Consider the following 19,559-nt stretch of genomic DNA (forward strand, 5'->3'; position numbering starts at 1 on the left):
AATGGAAATGCCCAAATTGATGTTTTCTTAGTTACAAATTTGTTACAGTGGGTTAGGGTTAAAGCCCGTATTGCAATGATGATCTTTTGCTAACGGCGGTGCGGTGATTGGCTGGCTCGGTCACCCTCTGCTGCCTATCTTCTTGCACTCTTTTTTTTCCCCTTCCAACCACCCAAAACCAACCCAAAAAAAAAATAAAAAATAAAAAATAAAAAATTAGAATCTCTTCCCAGCTCACAAACCATAGAGAGACAACACCGCCCAAGATGACACTGAACGACACATTCCCCACTATCACCCTCAGAGAATATCCCGAGTACACCCCTAGAAATACGCTGAAGCTGACCCTTCAGTCGGCTGCGGTATCTGCCGGCTTTGGTCTCGTTGCTTCCGCCATCAAGAACTCGCTTAGCAACCCCAAGACTTCCGGTTTTCTTTATCCTAAGATTGGATACCATGTTTTCCTTTACGGTACGTGCACAAGTTGAAAACACATACCCGTTGACGTTTTTTTTTTTTCTTTTTTTTTTCTCTCGAAAATCAGAATTAAAAGAGAAAAGTTTGACAATTGAGAGGACAAAATAAAAACGCGCTTGATTCGCGATTGATAATGAAACCATGTATTAACCTTTTGATTATCTAGCTGCCGGTGGTTCGGCTTTCACATTTGGCGAGGCCATCTCTGCCAACTTGAGAGAAAAGGAAGATGGTTGGAACACTGCCAACGGTGGTGCTCTGGCTGGTGCTGTTATTGGTGCTACTTGTAAGTTTACATGTTATATTTACCTTTTATTTAAAAGTTGTCTTTACAATACTCTAACTCTATTTTAGTCAAGTCTGTTCCTAAGGTTATTGGCTTTGCGCTGCTGACGGGTAGTGCTCTCGGTATCTACGGATGGTCCGGCGGTATTCTTGGTTATGGCCGTGAGGATGCCTTGAAGATTGCAGGTGGTATCACAGACATTTCCGAAAAGCCCAAGCAGGGTTTCTGGGAGGTTGTTCACCGACGGCCTCTTTCCCAGACTCTCGAGGAGCTTGGTGACCTTGTGCGACCATTTGAGAGCAAATAAGTACTGCACACACACTTTTTTTTTTTTTGAAGTAAAAAAGAATAACAATAATAATAATATAAAGAGCATGGGTGATTTTTAATTTGAATCAGCTGAGGAGGAGGGGGGAGAAGTCGTTGTAAGTCATACTCAAGCAGAGCCATGCCATGACGACGATGCCTCATGTACGTTAGGTGGAGTCTTGCCTTCTCCGCATTTTCCAAAATGTATAAATACCTTGAAAAGTTATTGCCAAAATCTTTTTCTTCTTCTTCTTGTCACAACATTTCCCAATTACTTTTTTTTTCTCATTATTATCAGTTGCTTAAATTTATTACAATGACTTCAAGGTATGGCAATCAACAATAGACTGGTTCCATTGCTAATTCATGTAGATATCGCGTCGAATGTAAGACTGAAACTTATGTCCAGCCGATGCTTTTCTAACATTTTTAGATGCCTTGAAAACTCATCGTCGTGATGAGTTTATCGAATGGATCAAGGGTCTGTTGGTTGTAAGTTTGGATGCGCTGCAAACTAAAATTCTTCTTTTTTTTTTTGGCTAATTTGTTCAGGTCCCGTTTGTTCTTCATGCCGGACCAACAGTCAATGAAATGAAAACTGTAGAAATTTCAAGGGCTCGTTATGCTGAAATCTTTCGCGATGTTGAGCAGTTGATTCGAGATAAGAGTATGCCAATGAGACTACACTGAGTAACTTAATCTAACTTGTCAGTTTACATGGACGGGCAAGGTCTTCCTCATTTGTCAAGACTGCGAAGCCTAGTTCCATCTATCGGCACCTTTTTTACAGAGCTGCCGCTTGAACGTGCTTTTCTAGAGCAAGACCCGAAGCGGGCCATTTCCGCCCGTCGCCTTGTGAGTCCCAGTTTCAATGATATTCGATTGATTCTTAACACAGCCCAAGCAATGGCACTTGCCGATGGTGAACATCCACTTAAGCTAGTAACTTTTGACGGAGACGTGACTTTAGTGAGTTTTAAGAAGAAAAAAAAACGAAATGATTTAAACTAACTGGCATAAGTATGATGACGGAATGTCCTTATTAAAGGATGACCCGGTGGTGGCACGGCTCATTAAACTACTCTCTAGAAACCTCTATGTAGGAATTGTAACGGCTGTATGTTTATTTCAGTTCCGATATTTGCAACACTAACCATTATCATAGGCTGGATATCCAGACAAGTCAGGAGCAAACTACATTGTTCGTCTCAAGGGACTTGTGGATGCTATTCAGGAGTCTACAGACTTGACATCCGATCAAAAGAACAATGTATATGTGATGGGTGGTGAGTCCAACTATCTTTTTCGCCTAAAAGGCTCAGAAGCCGAGCTCGAGTGGATTTCTCCACGCGATTGGACTATTTCAGAAGTTACCAAATGGCAAGAATCCGACATGTGTGAGCTTCTTGATACTGCGCAGAGTGTGTTGAGCCATTCTCGTGCACATATGAATCTCCAAAGCTCAACTCTGATTGTGCGTAAGGAACGCGGCGTGGGGCTCGTGCCTCGTGAGGGGCACGTGATTTGCCGCGAAGTGCTTGAAGAAGTGGTCCTGACAGCACAGCGTAGACTCGAAGCAACAGCAGTTGCAGGTCGGGTCAGCTTCAGCGCCTTCAACGGAGGCCATGATGTTTGGGTTGATATTGGAGACAAGCGCTTGGGTGTTTTGAGTTTGCGCCGATATCTTGGCGCCATTGAAGGTGATCAGGCGCTACATGTGGGCGACCAGTTTGCATCTGTTGGTGCAAACGACTTTAAGGCACGTATGGCCGCGTGCACCGTATGGATCGCAAGCCCTAAAGAGACGGTGGACATTATGGATGAGCTCGTAGAGTATCTGGGATAGATTTATGCATTATTACAAATTTTTATAAATATAAAGACCAACTTTTAAAATCCCATATCTTCGGCCATTGCCAATGCACTTTCCTCAAAATCATCTGCAGGCTCTGTGTCGCTGATTTCAAATGGCACAGAGTCATTTTTAGAAGCAGGTGAAGTGGGCTTATCATTTTCTTCAATTTCTTTGTCGTTATCATTAGAGTGTTCATCTGGCTTATCACCAACATCTTTCTTTTCGTCTTCGTCATCGTCTTCGTCATCGTCATCGTCGTCAATTCGCCGTGGCTTATGCTTTTTAGTAACAACCACACGATCCTCATCCTCGTCATCGTCAATATCAAAAACAAACGGTGGAGAAGAATCTTTTTGTAAAGATGAAGATGATGTCGGACGACTCTCAAGATCTTTGGTTAGTATACTATCACTTGCCGGTAAACTAGTGGCAGTAGTGGAAGTTGTAGAGCCAATCGACCTGCTCCCATGGAAATAGGCGTCAAAAGAATCATCAGGGTCTATTTCGTCTTCATCTATAATTTCCGCACCAGGCCCAGAAACAAACATGGAATCAATATCCACTCTTCTTCTAGGTTCTTTTGAAGCATTGGCCGTAGTAGTCTCCTGAGGTTCCTGGGCCTTCTCCCTTTCACTATTCTTTTCTGTAGACGTAGTTTTCGACTTGTCCAAAGAATCTAACTCATCTGTTCGCACACGTTTGGCAGCAGCACCAACCGCAGAGTACTCTTCATCAAGCCACTCACGACGCATGCGCTTCATACGCGGCCGGTCTCCCACACGAAGAGCGCCCACAATGAAGTCGTCAAACCGTACAGGATAAAGTTTGTGAGCCCAAAGTTGGTAAAACTGAAGAAGCCGGTGAAGATCCCCACGCTCATGGCCTTTGCCACGAAGAACGCGAGATTGTTGTTGAGATTGCGGCCGAGGACGTGCAGACTCCAGAAATGAAGGAACTGGACTCAAAGGTGGAGAAGAAGGTGGTGTGTGCTTTTGAGAAAGAAACGAAGGAATAATTCCGTTTTTCTGGAGAAATGGGATACCCAAAACTGGATCGAGCAGTCGGTCTTCATCAAGCTTTGCACGATTTATAGCTTTGCGGCCTGTAGCAACAGGCATTTCGTCTGCAATACCAAGTTCAATAGCTGCTGCATCTGCATCTGTAGTATCAGTTTCTCCTGATGTAGTGTTTGGTCGGGAATATGGTTTTGCATTTGAACGGAATCCAGGTCTGGAAGTCGAATTATTGTTCCAAGAATTGTTTTGAATTGGCAGCCCAGATATATCCAGGTCTAGAGACGATGGATTTTTGTTAAACTGTGAAGGTGCTGCACGCGATTGTTGTTGTAGCTGTTGCCGGTTGTTTGAAGCATGTGGAGGTGGTAAAGGATTACGGGTCTTTGCCGTAGAGTTTGTTGAAGTGAGGGTGTTGTAGAAATCAGCACCGTCGAAGATATCGTCTTCGTCGTCCCAAGAGCTCATGATAAGTTGATGTTATTAGATCCTTTTTTTTTTCTTTCTTTCTTTTGAATAGAAATGGCAAGTTTGTTAAAAGACAAGATAAAAAAAAAATAAGAAGTAAGAAAAAAAAAAAAATTAAAAATAAATGAAAAGTAAACAAAAGCAACGCGAAAAAATAAACGCGTTATTCACGCGTTTTATTTTGTCACGTGATTTAAATGTCATAACCTAGATTTTTTTTCAGTCCATTTTGGTTGATATAATAGGGACATTTCATTTTCAAAAAAAAAATGTAGATTTAATTGGAATAATTTTTAAAATTATAATTACATCTTCATCATGAAATACTGTACAAATAAAAACTCTTGTTTGAGAATAAAAAAAAAGTCATTAAAACTCATGAGGATGAACAGCTCTGTATCTTTTTTCTTTAGTACCATCGCACTGCATGAAAGCAGGAACTGACTTTTTAAGTTCCGCGTTAACGTCCTTATCCAGAGGTCTTGTCATCACATCTTCTTGAATTCCGTCTAAAAAGTAGCATCGGCCACACACATATAAATCTATCAGGTACCAGAATTCGCCCTTCTTTGAGTATAAGCACGGCTTGTCGGGCCGAATCCAGGCCTTTTGTGGTAAGCCATAAGCTGTGCGTACCCGATTCGCAGATGATGAAAATAATTCACCAAGGGGAAGTGGTATGCTGAGAAATTTTCGGGACTCCAAAGGTGATGCAGAGGGGAGTTTGATGGTGGTCACAGGGTTGGCAAGATTGGTGAGGGGAACAACCATGGACTCGCAAAATATGTCTGATTCGTCGCCCTTTTTGACAAAAAAAGAAAAGAGCTGGCGATGGTATGGCAAGTCAGATTTGAACTCGATTCGGGTGCTTGTTTCTGAATCATGTCTTAATTGTCTGATCAACGCCAAGTCGATTGTCTCTTTATATGATTGACCATGGGTATCAATGCACCAAACAGTAAAGGAAATGCCCTTCATGAACTGAGCATAAAAGTAAAAATCATTACCATTATCGCTTTCTGGGGGGAAGCAAACACGAACGATATCTTCAGGTACAGTTACGTATTGGCCTATTGAAAATCTAACGTAATTGTAGGCAGTATGATCTTCAAAAGAAAATTCATTCCAGGAAATTGTTAAATTTCTTTTTTGAGCAACTTCTTTTAAAGTTGTCAAAATTTGTTCCTCATATTTATTATTATATTCATGGAATGAACTTGTATTTGCTTCTGGTAAATTACCAGTCACATGGTTATAGTTCCAAATGTGAAACTCATTTCCTCCAGTAATAAACCGATCTGCAATAGGAGGCAACACACTTTCCAATACTGCAATCTTCAAATCCTTATCAGCTTGAACCAAGGTGAAGACATCATTATTATCCATAGTCAAATAAGTTTTATTGTTTGGTTGATACTGTTTTTTTGGTTTAGAAGAATCAAATCCGTAAAGTGGGCCCAAGTTACGGATATAATCAACTGTATGGAGAAGCGAATGAACCACTGGAGTACAAAGGTGAATATTGTCCCTCCCGGAATGAGTCAAGATTGTTTCAAATTCAAAAACAAGCTTTGAAATCGAAATATCAAGCTGAGAGAGATAATATTTCTTGAAAGAATGAGCAGTGATTAGTCGAATAATACACCCAAAATCAGCAAATATATCCCAGAGTTGTAATAACTCAGGAGAGGTTCCATCTTCAATACGGTGAATAAAAAACTGATGGGAAAGCATTGGGAATAAATAAGCAAGAGCCTGATATTGACATAATGTAAGGTTATCGTATTTGCCATTCACCAACTCTTCCCAACTTGAAGGACTATTAAAAGTTTCCTTGTCATTGGTAGAAAAAGAAGATAACCTATTTACAATAAGTCTAACTTCTTGAGACGTTAGAATATCCTTCAATCTTTTTCTTTGTTTTTGATTAAAAATAAACTCGTCACGGTTTTCATAATCAAGGTCTCTATGTGGAGATAATGATATTGAAATCAAATCACAAACAAGTTTTTTGTAAAAAGTGTCCATACTATCAAATGGGAAAGAAAGGGGGAAATCCAAACTAGAATTAGTGCAAAATCCAAAGTATGTGCGGAACCCCAATCGAATATTTTCTGGGCCAGCAATGTAGGGATGGCAAGCTATTGCAGATTTACGTATTATAATTCTGGGTAGTACGTCCCGGGAATACCAGTCATTATTATAAAAGTTTATCGGAGGGAATTGTCCTTCAAATGTCAAGGGAATGTAAAAACTTGGGCTTCCAGCAATGACCAAAGAATCATTGTTAACCAAGCTATAAACTTTATCTCTATCACAGCAAACACAATGCTTGGAAGTATCCTGGCTGCATCCAAAGATTCTTCTGACCATAGGTTCATTCCCGAAAACTGCAAAAAGGAAAACTTTAACTCTCACTTTTTCCCCCTTACTAGCGTCCCAAGCCAAAAAGCCGTATCGTCTTAGGTTTTCAAAGTACTCGTTAATTATTGAATAAAAGATTGAAGAATCAGTAGATTCTGGAGGTATTTTTTCTCCCTCTTCAAATTTGTTGTACTTGTCTTGAGGTTCTTTGTAGTCTACAGGGTCAGGTGTTGGGAAATTCAATACCTGAATCTCGTTTTCACAAAGACTACGTTCTGTCGGGGCAAGATTGAGAATCCGAGCAGTGACAATAGTATACCTGTATGGATTATTTTGAAAGTTATCATCATTCTGGACACTCAGAGTTAAAAAAATGTTGATTGAATCGTCGTCACCATTAATATCTTTGGGGAAATTTCTTTCAAAACTTGAACCTTTAACAAAGTCATCAATGATTTCAGGATCAGGACTTGCTCCAGGGCCCGTACGTAGCAAGATAGCTGAATCCTTATCCATGAGCATCTTTGTTAATTTTAAAATTACGCCATTAAAAAACATTGCACCATTATCTTTTGCCTTGCCACAAGCAGGGCAGCTTAATGCATTGGCATATGGCCCCCAGTAAGCTACATGGCCATTAGGGCAGCAATTGATTTTGGTCAAATCCGGGACAGGTCCAATAAGATTTTCCAGTGGTTGTTTAGATTCCATCAAACAAATAAACTCTCGTATTCTATTGCAAAATTTCAGATATTCTTCTGGAGTAACTAGCCATTGTAAAGGCCGGGTATCTGGGTCATTTTCAAGAAACGCTTTGCTGGCGACAGAAGAGAGTAAAGCTTGTCCATTAGGGTGGCTGTTTTTGTCTAAAAAGTAGTTTCGAAAGTCAGATAAAAAGATAGATAGTCGGGGTATTTCATTGATAAGATCTTCACCACTCCATGTTGTCATTGGGACAATTTCTGGGGGAAAAAAAAAAAAAAAAAAAAAAAAATTAGAGCTGAAAAGTATAAAAGAATATAAAAAGCTCACCTGGTTCAAAACAAAAGCCAATTCTGTCATAGTCTATCATGTAATTATCCAAGTCAATGATATAATTCACAAGTGTATTTCTTTCAAGGATTGGGAAAAAGTTTGAGTTAAGGCCAAACATAAGTGATGCATTTTTAAAAAATGGTGATTCTGGTTGAGTTAGTTGGTCTATATTATTTCCAAAAGCTTGGTCATTTCTTGGCAACAAGTCTTGTAGGTCATTTGAATCGGTATCGCCGACGGGATCTGACACAGATAAATCCGAGTGTAGAGAAAAGGAATGCAATGTTAAAGAATCGGTCATGGAGTTCAAGTCTTCGAAAGACCGACGGGAGTCAGACCTCCCCAAAGGAACGGGTGAGTAGTCAGTATTCATTAAAAGCTTGGTGAAGAGATTGTGTATGGTCTTGGAATATGTGTTATTTGAAATAACTTATAAAGAAGAAAGAATGAATAAATATCCAAAGTAGGAGTGAAGGTGATTCTTACTTATTTTTATTTTTATTTTTTTAAAAAAAAATGAGTAAGGTTGTCGTTACGGTGTTTTTGTGACGATTATATACAAGTTGTAAATTTTTAATTTTTAATTTTTTTTTTTTTGATAAACCAAGATCCTTATGATTGTTGGCATAATTATTTTGAATCCTATTCTACATGGAGTATTTCTAAAGGGATAATTATATTACTGATTCGGATGCACATTTTACCTAACATATTTAGTTGTAGGTAGTTTTTTTTTTTTTTTTCAAACCTGTTAGAAAGAGGGTTCAAGAGGGTTTCAATGAGAAGTGCCAGAAAATCTATTTTCAATGTTTGTTAAATTACTGACACAACAAGTGATGGATAGATTAGACTTCTTGATGTATATTGAAACAATGACATGCTACAATAAAAATAGACTCTGAATCTGCAACAATACCCATAAATTGTAAGAAGTCAGGAACTATCTGATTTTTTAAGCGATAGATATATACAGCTGATTGATAAAAAAAAATATGAATAACAATTTATGTAGACAGGTTTTACAATTTATTGACTCTGTATAAGAATTTCTAGCAATTGAATTCTCTAAGGTTTGGTTGAGAAGAAAGTCTTTGAATATGATTTTTGTAAGGAGTTTTTTCTTAAAAAAAAAAAAAAAAAAAAAAAAAAAACTTATTCGTAAAAGGTTAACATAAAGTATTTAAGGGTAATTATAGGAGGATATTCAAAATGGAATAATTAGAACCCCCATTTTAAGACCGAAGCCCGAGTTCAATTTTTTTTTTTTTTTTTCATGTGTATATATATAGCATATTGGTTGTATTGTGAACTGGAAGATGAATAATTGAATAGTATACGTTGTATTGTTAAGAAATTGATAAGTTGGTTTTTATATTGATTAGTTTCTTATAGATTTAAAAAGTTCAATAAACTTGGGTTGATTAAGATTTTTTTTATAAAAAAATGAATAAGAAAAAGAAGTCATTACAAGAATATAAGGTAGTGCAAATATATATATTTCTTAGTTAAGATTTACTATAATCTCGTGACTACTACTAACTACTACTACCCTTTGAAAAAAAAAAAAAAAAAAAAAAAGCCCTAACCTTTGGTGACAACACCTGTCAGTCAAATGAAATTTTCCACCCCCCGAAGCGAGGAAAAACTCAACCCCGCGATTTTTTTTTTTTTTTTTTTTTTTTTTTTAGACGCACATGGAACAATTGTGGTTCCCCGGAGTTAAGAAGTATTTGGAAATGGGGGGAGGAGGGGGGAAGGGTGTGAGAAGAAGAAAGAAATATCCACGGTTGCTAAAAGATTATTATTATTATTATTATTATTATTATTATATTATGTCTGCAGATTTCAAAGCAGATTAAATACTTTTAAGACTCGAGAAAAGTTAATTGAAATCCTTATTTCAATTATTGGTAATAAGAAAAAAAAAAAAAAAACTCTCCTTTTTAGAGTAACTGAGTAAAAAAGGTGGACTTTAATCAAACTTCTTTTCTTTTTTTTTTACTATGAAAACTTACCAACTTTGGAAAGAATCCTAAATCTAATAAAGAAAAAATACGAGCAAAATGGAAAAATTATATGGATTTTTTTTTTTTTTTAATAATCGTCATTTCGTAATCATACATGAAGGCATTATATATTTTATTTTCTTTTTTTTTTTTAGTCTATAATTTTCCGTTTACTTGGATGTGTCAAGGACATAACGGCCAACAATCTGGCCCTTCTCCATGAGCTCATAAACCTTCTCAAGTTCAGACAAACCAACAACCTTAATAGGGCAGTGGACAAGACCACGAGTGAAAAAGTCAATGGCCTCAGCAGTATCAGCTCTGTTACCAACATAAGAACCCTTGATAGAAATGGTCTTAATGACGTGGGAGAAGACTTCAGACTTAACATAAGCATTGGCGGGGAGACCGACAAGGACAATGACACCGGTAGGTCTAACGTACTCAGTAGAAACACCAATTGCCTTCTCAGAAACAGCGACGTGGATAACAGCGTGAGGACCACCGTTGGTAGCAGCGACAACATCCTTGACAATGTCCTTGGTGGTAGCAAAGTCAACGAAAGCTTCACCACCAAGATCCTTAACAGCCTTGGCCTTAGCATCACCAGAGTCAATACCAATCACACGGAAACCCATGGCCTTGGCATACTGGACAGCAAGAGTACCGAGACCGCCACCGGCACCAGTGATGGCAACCCAGTTACCAGGCTTAGCCTCAGAGGTCTTCAGAGCCTTGTAGACAGTGATACCGGCGCAGAGAATAGGAGAAATCTCAGCAAGATCGGTACCCTGAGGAATCTTAGCGGCGTGGACAGCCTTAGCGGTGGCATATTGTTGGAAAGAACCATCGTGAGTGTAACCGGAAAGAATAGCATCAGGGCAGTTAGATTCAGCAGACTTCAAGCAGAACTCACAGCCCAAGCATGAACCATTGAGCCACTTGACACCAGCGTAATCACCGAGCTCAAAGTTGGTGACATTTTCACCCTTGGCGACAACAACACCGGCACCCTCGTGGCCACCGACCAGAGGAAGCTTAGTAGGGAGAGGCCAGTCACCCTTCCATGCGTGAAGATCAGTGTGGCAGACACCAGAGTACTTGATGTTGACGAGAATTTCATCAGAAGCAGGGGTAGGAACAGGAATGTCCTTGTAGAGGAGGGGACCACCGTTAGTCTCAAAGACGACAGCCTTTTGGGTCTTGGGAATGGGAGACATGATTTAGAATTGGAGTAATTGAGGGTTGATTTAAAGGGAGAAAAAAAATAAAAAGTCGTTAAAAGAGAAAAAAGAAAAAAAAAAAAAAGAAGAAGTAGTCGTAAGAAGATATATAGAAGAAAAGGATAAAGAAAGAAAAAGAGAAAGAAAAAAAAAAAAGAATCAATTGACTTGAGAAATCATCTTCTATTTATACTTTTTTTTTTTTTTTTTTTATAAAAAGAAATCTTTTTTAATCTGGATGTTGAATTATATTTTTGTCCAAAGTTTTGTAGGTGTTGTTGTATAGTTAGTTGTCAATACTATGGATTAATTTTTTTTTTTTTTTTTTTTTTTTTTTTTTTGTGGGACCAAAAACAGAAAAATTTTGGCTGGTAATCTTTTTTTTCTTTCTTTTTTTCTTTCTTTCTTTCTTTTTTTTTGTCTTCCGTGAGGGGGTGTGGTGAACTTGAAATTTTGTCCGTACAAGCAGCAGCAGCAGAAGAAACAGTAGAAGAGATTTAGAAAGATTTTATTTTTATTTTTATTTTGATTTTTGAACAATTATAATTAAATAATTATTTAAAAATTCATTAGAATTGATCCATTAGTCCTTTTTTTTTTTTTTTTGAAAAATATTATTATTATTATTATTATTCATAAATTTTTTTAAAGACCAAAATTTGAATTTTTATTTTTTTTTTTTTTTTTTTTTTTTGCCCGTGTTTTTATTATTATTATTATTATTATTATTATTATTACCCCATATTTTTCCATTTTTTAATTTTTTTTTGTTTTTTTTTATCTTTAGCTGTTGTAATTTGTTGTTGTAATTTGTTATTATTATTATTATTATTATTATTATTATTATTATTATTATTATTATTATTATTATTATTATTATTATTATTATTATTATTATTATAATAATAATAATTACCCCATACTTTGTTTGTCAGTCTTATTTTTTTCTTTCTTTTTTTCTTTTTTTTCACTCCCCACGGGTTGTTCCTTTGACAATAATAAAAAAAAAAAAAAAAAGGATTATTTTTTTTTTAATTTATTATTTAATTTATTTAATTTATTTAATTTATTTATTAATAATTAGAACAGAGACCATCAAACCCCTCGCTTGCACAAATTAAACTTTTTTTTTTTTTTGAATTGTTCCATTAATTTTTTTTTTTTTTTTTTTATATTTATATTTAAAAAAATAAAATGTTCAAAGGGATATCATTATCCGGTATTTTTTTTCTCATTATATTTTTAATTTTTTTTTTTTTTTTTTTTTTTTTTTTTTTTTTTTGGGGATTTTAAATATAGTTGAAGTTTGATCTTTTTAATATTTGAATCAAATATATATTCTTTTTAAATTAAAAAAAAAAAAAATAAAGACTTTTATATTTCAATTTCAATTTCAATTTCAATTTCAATTTCAATTTCAATTTCAATTTCAATTTAATTTTTAGTTTTAATTGATATATATTTTTTTTTCAATTGCAATTGTTTCTTTAAAAGATTTACGTTTTTTTCTTTTATTTCAAGTTTTTTTTTTTTTATTTTTAAAAAAAAATTTGTCATTTATCAACAATTATATCAATTTAAATTAATACAATTGTATATATTTATTTTTATGAAAGCTATTTGTCATGTCCATATATATATATATGATATGTTAAATCTTTATTTTTTTATTTATTTTTTTTTTTAAGCCCCTCTCTCTTTCTCTCTCTCACTTTGGTAATTTATTTTTTGTTTATTCAGCCGTTCCCTTTGTGTTTGTGTGTGTAAGTAATGGTTTTCTCTCTTTCTCTCTTTCTCTCTTTCTCTCTCCCCCTCCCTCCTCCCCCCCCAAATCCCCCTCTTCTTACTTCTAAATTACATAATATCTTCATTATTACCTAATTTATGACTATTATGTAATTTTCCACTTCTCCGTTATCAACTACATCAACTATTTCAACTATCATCAATAATTATTGATAATAATAATAATAATAATAATAATAATAATAATAATAATAATAATAATAATAATGCGGAGACACTCAAAATGCACTTTATATATTTTAAATTTTAAAATTTTTTTTTTTTTTTTATTAAAAATTGAACATTGGGAAAAACTCCTCTTCTTTTAAAAATAAAAATTAAAAATTAAAAATAAAAAAAAAAAAAACCCTCCATTTTAGAAAGACTTAATGATTCTTTGATTTTTTTCTTTTTGCATTGAAAAAAAAAAAAAAAAAAAGGAACTTCTTCTTTGGTCCATAAACTTGTCAGTGCAATTTTCAAATCCACCCACTCCCCCTCCCTTTTTTTTTCATTTCTTTTTCTCTCACAGAACTCCCCCCCCTTTAAAATCACCAAGGCATTTCTAGACAAAAAAAAAACAAAATGCCTTGTATTGTTAGTCATTTCTTAGTCATATTTGTTCCCTCATCGCTTTCACCAGCCGGCGTCGTATTTAATGCATATGGTTATGTGGAGTGCTGATATAATATCTTCATAATATATATAAGTGTGTGTGTGTATGTCTAGGAAAATAAAAGCCGTGTGCCGTGCACCGGGTACCGAGTACCGCCCACTATTCTCTCCATGTAGTGTTGGCGTTTAGTGAAATAAAAATAAAAAAAAAATAAAAAAGTATTTTTGTATTTTTTGTATGTACACACACATACATGATGATGATGATGATGATGATGATGATGATGCTGCAATCAATAAACCATGGGCACAAATACAAGAAAAAAACGTTTCACCAAGACAAATTTGAAATTTTTTTTTTTTTTAAAAGGGAAAATTCATCGTCTTATATATATATATATTTTTTTTTTTGTTTAAAAAGACCTTACAGGGTTTTGATAAACTTCAAGGTTCTTTGGAATAAATAATAATAATAATATTATCATTATTATTATAAAACTTATAATTAACCTCATTAATAAAAAAAATCAAAAAAAAAAAAGTACCTTGAAGAGACATATATATCCATCTCATCACAACCTATACGGTTCTACATTCATGCAAATAACGGAATAACAACAATATAAAAGATAAAAAAAAAAGGAAAGAGAAATAAGAAAAGAAAGGAGGGAAAGGACAAAAAAAAAAAATTAAAAAATAAAAAAAGCCAATTGATTGGAACTTGTATTTTTTTAAGAACGTTGAGAATTATTATGAAACCGTTCCATTGTTCTTTAACACAGAACAAGAAGAAGAAGAAAAAGAATAAGAATAAGAAGAAGTATAAGAATAACCCAGCAAGGTATATGAGCTATTGTTTCAAGAAATATTTATTATTATATATATTAATCAAAAAGGGGTCCATTGATAACAAAAAGAAAAAAAAAAAAAGCCTAGTTTTTAAAATTAAAGAAAATCTTTCAGGTACACTTTACCATAATCAGTGTATATATATATATATATATAACCATTAAGATTGAAAAAAAAAAAATCTTTCAGTCGTAAGTATAATCAAATTTAGTTTTTCCGGGGGATGGAAAATAAAATAAAATAAAATAAAATAAATAAAAATAAAAAAAAAAAATTCAATCAGCCACTGAAAGGGTTCTGATTAAGTCAAGGGGTTTTTCCAGTGGCTCACAATTTTCCCCGAAAGAATAAAAAGTACTTAGAAAAGGAAACAAAATAAACAAAATATAAAATAAAATATAAAATAAAATATAAAATAAAATATAAAATACCATTTTTATTTTTATTTTATTTTTCTCGGCAAAAGATTTTATTTGACTTAAGCAGTGCAACAATATAAAAAAGAAAAAAATAAAAATTGTGTGTATTACAGATTTTTGTTTTAGTGAAATATTGAAATATTGAAATATTGAAATATTGAAATATTGAAAATAATTGACTAATTTTAATTTTTTTTTTTTCTTTTCAAAAATAAATAGGTTCATGAACCAAATCTTTTTATTTATTTATTTCTCCAATTTTTTTTTTATATTCTTATAATTAATTTATATGATGATTTTTTTTTTATTAATACGTGGCTTATATATATAAATATACGGACTACTTCTCAATGGGCTCCGTCTAAAATACGATTCCCGCCAAATCTTGCTCTTTTTCATGCCTTTCTCTAATCCTCACCCCCCACACACACACACACTCTCTCTCTCTTCTCTTTCTTTCTCTTTCTCTGTTCTTTTATTAATATTCCAGATTCTCATTAAAAGTTTAAGAGTGCCATTCGGACCGTCTTTAGAAAGACTCCGGAATTTCTAAATTGGGTTATTTTTTTTTTTTTTTATCTTTTTTTAAATTTAAAATTTGTGTAAACTAGTTGTTTCCATTCAATATACAAAAAAAAAACACAAAAAAAACAAACCAACAAAAACAAACCCTCAAAAAAAAAAAAATAAATGCTCTAATAAATATAAATAAATCTACTTTGATACTTAAACTTTTAGTATTAAAAAGCTTGTTGACTACATTTTTATTTTTATTTTTTTATTTTTTTTTTCTCTTTCTCCTCTAATAGTACTACTACTACTACCAATAGTACTATCAATTCACCCCGTCTATTCCTCCGCTTAAATCTCCGCACTTTTCCAATTGAACAAGAAGAAGAAAATGATAAAGAGTTTCAAAGTCAATTAGGGGGGGGGAGGAGGATAAAGTTTATTATATGTTTTTTTTTTTTTTTTTTTTTTTGTAATTCCCGTGTTAAGTGTATTGGTTTATTATTGTTTTTTATTTTTTTTTTTTTAAATCAGTCGTTTCTTTTTCTTTTTTATTTTTTAAATTTCTTTTCCCCTCCCATTTAGTTTAATACTATGATTTACTTAACTGGACCTAAATATATATATATATGAGTTCAAATATTTGGGATTTTATATTAAGAATTGGTTTTATTTTTTTTTATTTTTTTTATTTTTTTTATTTATTTTTCAACAATATAACGTTATACAACTTCATTTTATTGTGGAAAATACAAAAATCCACAAAATGTAACAAGATGTAAAGACTTGTATAAAAGCAAAAAAAAAAATAAATAAATAAATAAAGAGGGTTAATTCTTTTATAAAGAAAAAAAAAACACACACATACACACAAAGAAGTAAAGAAGTTAATCACTTCCTCATCTCCGATGATTATCTTTTTAATCATAATGTCTATTAGACAATGATTATGTCTTCTGACTAGAGTCTTTTCTTTAACACGGTGGAGACCTTGTAACACAAAGTGTAGAAAGAGAAGTTAACGACTAAAGCAAAGACTTGGTCGTATTTGTTAGTATTATTTTTATTTTTATTTTTATTTTTTATTATTTTAATTTTATTATAATATTATATTCAGTATTTTGAGAGTCGCTCTTTCCAGTTTTGGAGAAATGACGGGTAAACTCTGGATAATAATCAAAGTTTCGTTTTTTTTTTTTTTTTTTTCTTTCTCTCTAATAACGGGAATCCAAGATAGGAAACAAAAAAAAAAAAAAAAAAATCCCAGAATATATATACATATTTCTATCTAAGATAGACTTTAATCAAAAACAGATTGATATACAAATAAAAAGAATTGTATGAGATTCAATGGTGGAAAAAAAAAAGGGAAGAACTGGGAAGAATGGAAATAAGAATATTAAAAAAAAAAAAGAAGAAAAAGTAAAATACATTTTTTCATCTTAAGATGTTTTAAAACAATTGATAAAAAAGATATGGAAATATCATGAATTAAAATCTTTATGTCCTGGAGATTTCCTTTTTTCCTTTTTTCCTTTTTTTCTTCTAATTATTATTATTATTATTATTATCTAACTTGTTCTCCTCTCAATCCATCACCATCTCCAGCAAGTCAATCTACTTCTTCTTCTTCTTCTTTCGAACTTGCTTTTTTTCATTTTTTTCATTCTTTCTCTCTCTCCCTCTCTTTCTCTCCACTTGTGAATGGTGTGGGGAAACATCAGACATGAAAAAAAAAAAAGATGGTGGTGGTGGTGACAAACTAACAAACGAAAAAAAAATCAAACAACAGGGTAGGGCTAAAAATGCTAAAAATGCTTGGTTACCCCAGATTTTCCACCTAACCTGTATGTGTGTGTGAGTGTGTGGCTGGAGGGGCGGGGACTATTTCAATTAATTAATATTATTTTATTATTATTTTTTTTTTTTTTTTTACTTTCCCCACTCAATAATAATAATAATAAATAAAAAATCATGTCAATATATTCAAATTTCCAGCTTCCCCTCTAAATAAATAAAGTACAATTGAGAAATTTTTAAAAAAAAAAAAGTATAAAAAGACAAGAATTTCTCAAGTCAATTGAATTTTTTTTTTCTCTTTTCTTTCCTCATCCTTTTCTTCTATATATCTTTTTACGACTACTTCTTTTTTTTTTTTTAAACTTGCTAACGACCTTTTTTTTAAAAACTCCCAATTAAAAAAAACAACAACTTTAACGAATATCAATCATGTCCCCAATTCCCAAGACCCAAAAAGCCGTCGTCTTTGAGACTAACGGTGGCCCCCTCCTCTACAAGGACATTCCTGTTCCTACCCCTGCTTCTGATGAAATTCTCGTCAACATCAAGTATTCTGGTGTCTGCCACACTGATCTTCACGCATGGAAGGGTGACTGGCCTCTCCCTACTAAGCTTCCTCTGGTCGGTGGCCACGAGGGTGCTGGTGTTGTTGTCGCCAAGGGTGAGAACGTCACCAACTTTGAGATTGGCGATTACGCTGGTGTCAAGTGGCTCAATGGTTCATGCTTGGGCTGTGAGTTCTGCTTGAAGTCTGCTGAATCTAACTGCCCTGATGCTATTCTTTCCGGTTACACTCACGATGGTTCTTTCCAACAATATGCCACCGCTAAGGCTGTCCACGCCGCTAAGATTCCTCAGGGTACCGATCTTGCTGAGATTTCTCCTATTCTCTGCGCCGGTATCACTGTCTATAAGGCTCTGAAGACCTCTGAGGCTAAGCCTGGTAACTGGGTTGCCATCACTGGTGCCGGTGGCGGTCTCGGTACTCTTGCTGTCCAGTATGCCAAGGCCATGGGTTTCCGTGTGATTGGTATTGACTCTGGTGATGCTAAGGCCAAGGCTGTTAAGGAACTTGGTGGTGAAGCTTTCGTTGACTTTGCTACTTCCAAGGACCTTGTCAAGGACATTGTTGAGATTACCAATGGTGGTCCTCACGCTGTTATCCACGTCGCTGTTTCCGAGAAGGCTCTCGGTGTTTCTACTGAGTACGTTAGACCTACCGGTGTCATTGTCCTTGTCGGTCTCCCCGCCAATGCTTATGTTAAGTCTGAAGTCTTCTCCCACGTCATTAAGACCATTTCTATCAAGGGTTCTTATGTTGGTAACAGAGCTGATACTGCTGAGGCCATTGACTTTTTCACTCGTGGTCTTGTCCACTGCCCTATTAAGGTTGTTGGTTTGTCTGAACTTGAGAAGGTTTATGAGCTCATGGAGAAGGGCCAGATTGTTGGCCGTTATGTCCTTGACACATCCAAGTAAACTTTAAAAAAAAGTTTATATATATATATAATGAATTTATGATGTAAAAGAAATGAAATATATTTTTTGAATTTTTTTTTTTTGAATATATGGGTGGTGGTGGGGGGAGGGAGGCAGGATGGGATTTTAATGGGCAAGAGAAAGGTTTATATGAAGAGACTTTATATAAAATACCCCTTTAGTGAGAGCCGCATATAATTGTAATAGGCTATATTATGAGCCGCACAATACCCGAAGAAATCATCCGCTTGAGATTTGTCTGTTTGGCGATTGTGTGATGGAATTTTTTTTATTTTTTTATTTTTGTCCGTGGCTTTTTTTATTTTTTTTTTGATACAATTACTCAATTGATTGAATAAAATAAAATAAAATACTTTTCTAATACCAATGACAAAGTATATCAAGTATATCAAGTGTATTCAAGACACTCACTCTCTCACCAGAATTTTATTTTTTTTTTTATTTCTTTTATTAATTGAAGATATATACTACAAAAAAAAAACAATAAATAAATAATAATAAATAAATAATAATAAAAATAATCTGCCCATTGTTATCCGGCCACTTTGGCAGTGCAAGAAAGAAAAAAAAAAATATCCAAGGCCCGGGCAGGTGTCTCCGGATAAGCCCATAGCATTTATTTTTATTTTTATTTTTATTTAATTTTTAATTTTTAATTTTTAATTTTTAATTTAATTTTTGGGATGGTCTTTGCAATCTGAATACAGTCGTTGATGTCGCATTAGCAGAAGGCAAATATTAGGAGAATTTTCTCTTGTGAAACACTTGTAAATACCTCAATGGCACATAAAAAAAAATAAATCAAATTAAAAATAAAATAAAATAAAATAAAATAAAAATATTGAATGGTTCAAACTATCGTGGGATTCTCTTTCCATCCCTCCCCACATATATATATATATATATATATATATATATATACACACACACCCATGATAATTATAACTTGTTATATAACCATCTTTCTAACAACAACAACAAAAATCGAACCACCTGTTTATCAATTGATTATCTCCTCGGGCATTATTATTATATACCTATAATT

General features: G+C 33.8%; 6 protein-coding genes across 6 annotated transcripts; 3 read left to right on the forward strand and 3 right to left on the reverse strand.

Moving 5' to 3' along the window:
* Positions 1-266: 266 nt before the first annotated feature.
* Positions 267-1,070, forward strand: SAPINGB_P004960 (uncharacterized protein; the record flags this gene model as incomplete). Its single annotated transcript, XM_031999675.1, has 3 exons — positions 267-471; positions 644-763; positions 832-1,070. The coding sequence occupies 3 exons, from the start codon at positions 267-269 to the stop codon at positions 1,068-1,070; spliced, it is 564 nt and encodes a 187-aa protein (XP_031855566.1).
* A 318-nt stretch (positions 1,071-1,388) lies between these two features.
* SAPINGB_P004961 (uncharacterized protein) lies at positions 1,389-2,918 on the forward strand (the record flags this gene model as incomplete). Its single annotated transcript, XM_031999676.1, has 7 exons — positions 1,389-1,399; positions 1,445-1,458; positions 1,506-1,564; positions 1,625-1,739; positions 1,803-2,041; positions 2,094-2,189; positions 2,238-2,918. The coding sequence occupies 7 exons, from the start codon at positions 1,389-1,391 to the stop codon at positions 2,916-2,918; spliced, it is 1,215 nt and encodes a 404-aa protein (XP_031855567.1).
* A 44-nt stretch (positions 2,919-2,962) lies between these two features.
* Positions 2,963-4,408, reverse strand: SAPINGB_P004962 (uncharacterized protein; the record flags this gene model as incomplete). Its single annotated transcript, XM_031999677.1, has 1 exon — positions 2,963-4,408. One exon carries the CDS (start codon positions 4,406-4,408, stop codon positions 2,963-2,965), a length of 1,446 nt encoding a protein of 481 aa, XP_031855568.1.
* A 369-nt stretch (positions 4,409-4,777) lies between these two features.
* Positions 4,778-8,180, reverse strand: SAPINGB_P004963 (uncharacterized protein; the record flags this gene model as incomplete). Its single annotated transcript, XM_031999678.1, has 2 exons — positions 4,778-7,734; positions 7,805-8,180. 2 exons carry the CDS (start codon positions 8,178-8,180, stop codon positions 4,778-4,780), a joined length of 3,333 nt encoding a protein of 1,110 aa, XP_031855569.1.
* Positions 8,181-9,983: 1,803 nt separating this feature from the next.
* On the reverse strand, positions 9,984-11,033 carry SAPINGB_P004964 (uncharacterized protein; the record flags this gene model as incomplete). The annotated part of the gene is made up of 1 exon (XM_031999679.1): positions 9,984-11,033. One exon carries the CDS (start codon positions 11,031-11,033, stop codon positions 9,984-9,986), a length of 1,050 nt encoding a protein of 349 aa, XP_031855570.1.
* A 6,410-nt stretch (positions 11,034-17,443) lies between these two features.
* SAPINGB_P004965 (uncharacterized protein) lies at positions 17,444-18,493 on the forward strand (the record flags this gene model as incomplete). Its single annotated transcript, XM_031999680.1, has 1 exon — positions 17,444-18,493. The coding sequence occupies one exon, from the start codon at positions 17,444-17,446 to the stop codon at positions 18,491-18,493; it is 1,050 nt and encodes a 349-aa protein (XP_031855571.1).
* Between the last annotated feature and the right edge of the window lie 1,066 nt (positions 18,494-19,559).

The sequence above is a fragment of the Magnusiomyces paraingens genome (assembly GCF_902498895.1).
Source record: "Magnusiomyces paraingens strain CBS 517.90 genome assembly, contig: contig4, whole genome shotgun sequence".
Lineage (NCBI taxonomy): Eukaryota > Fungi > Ascomycota > Dipodascomycetes > Dipodascales > Dipodascaceae > Magnusiomyces > Magnusiomyces paraingens.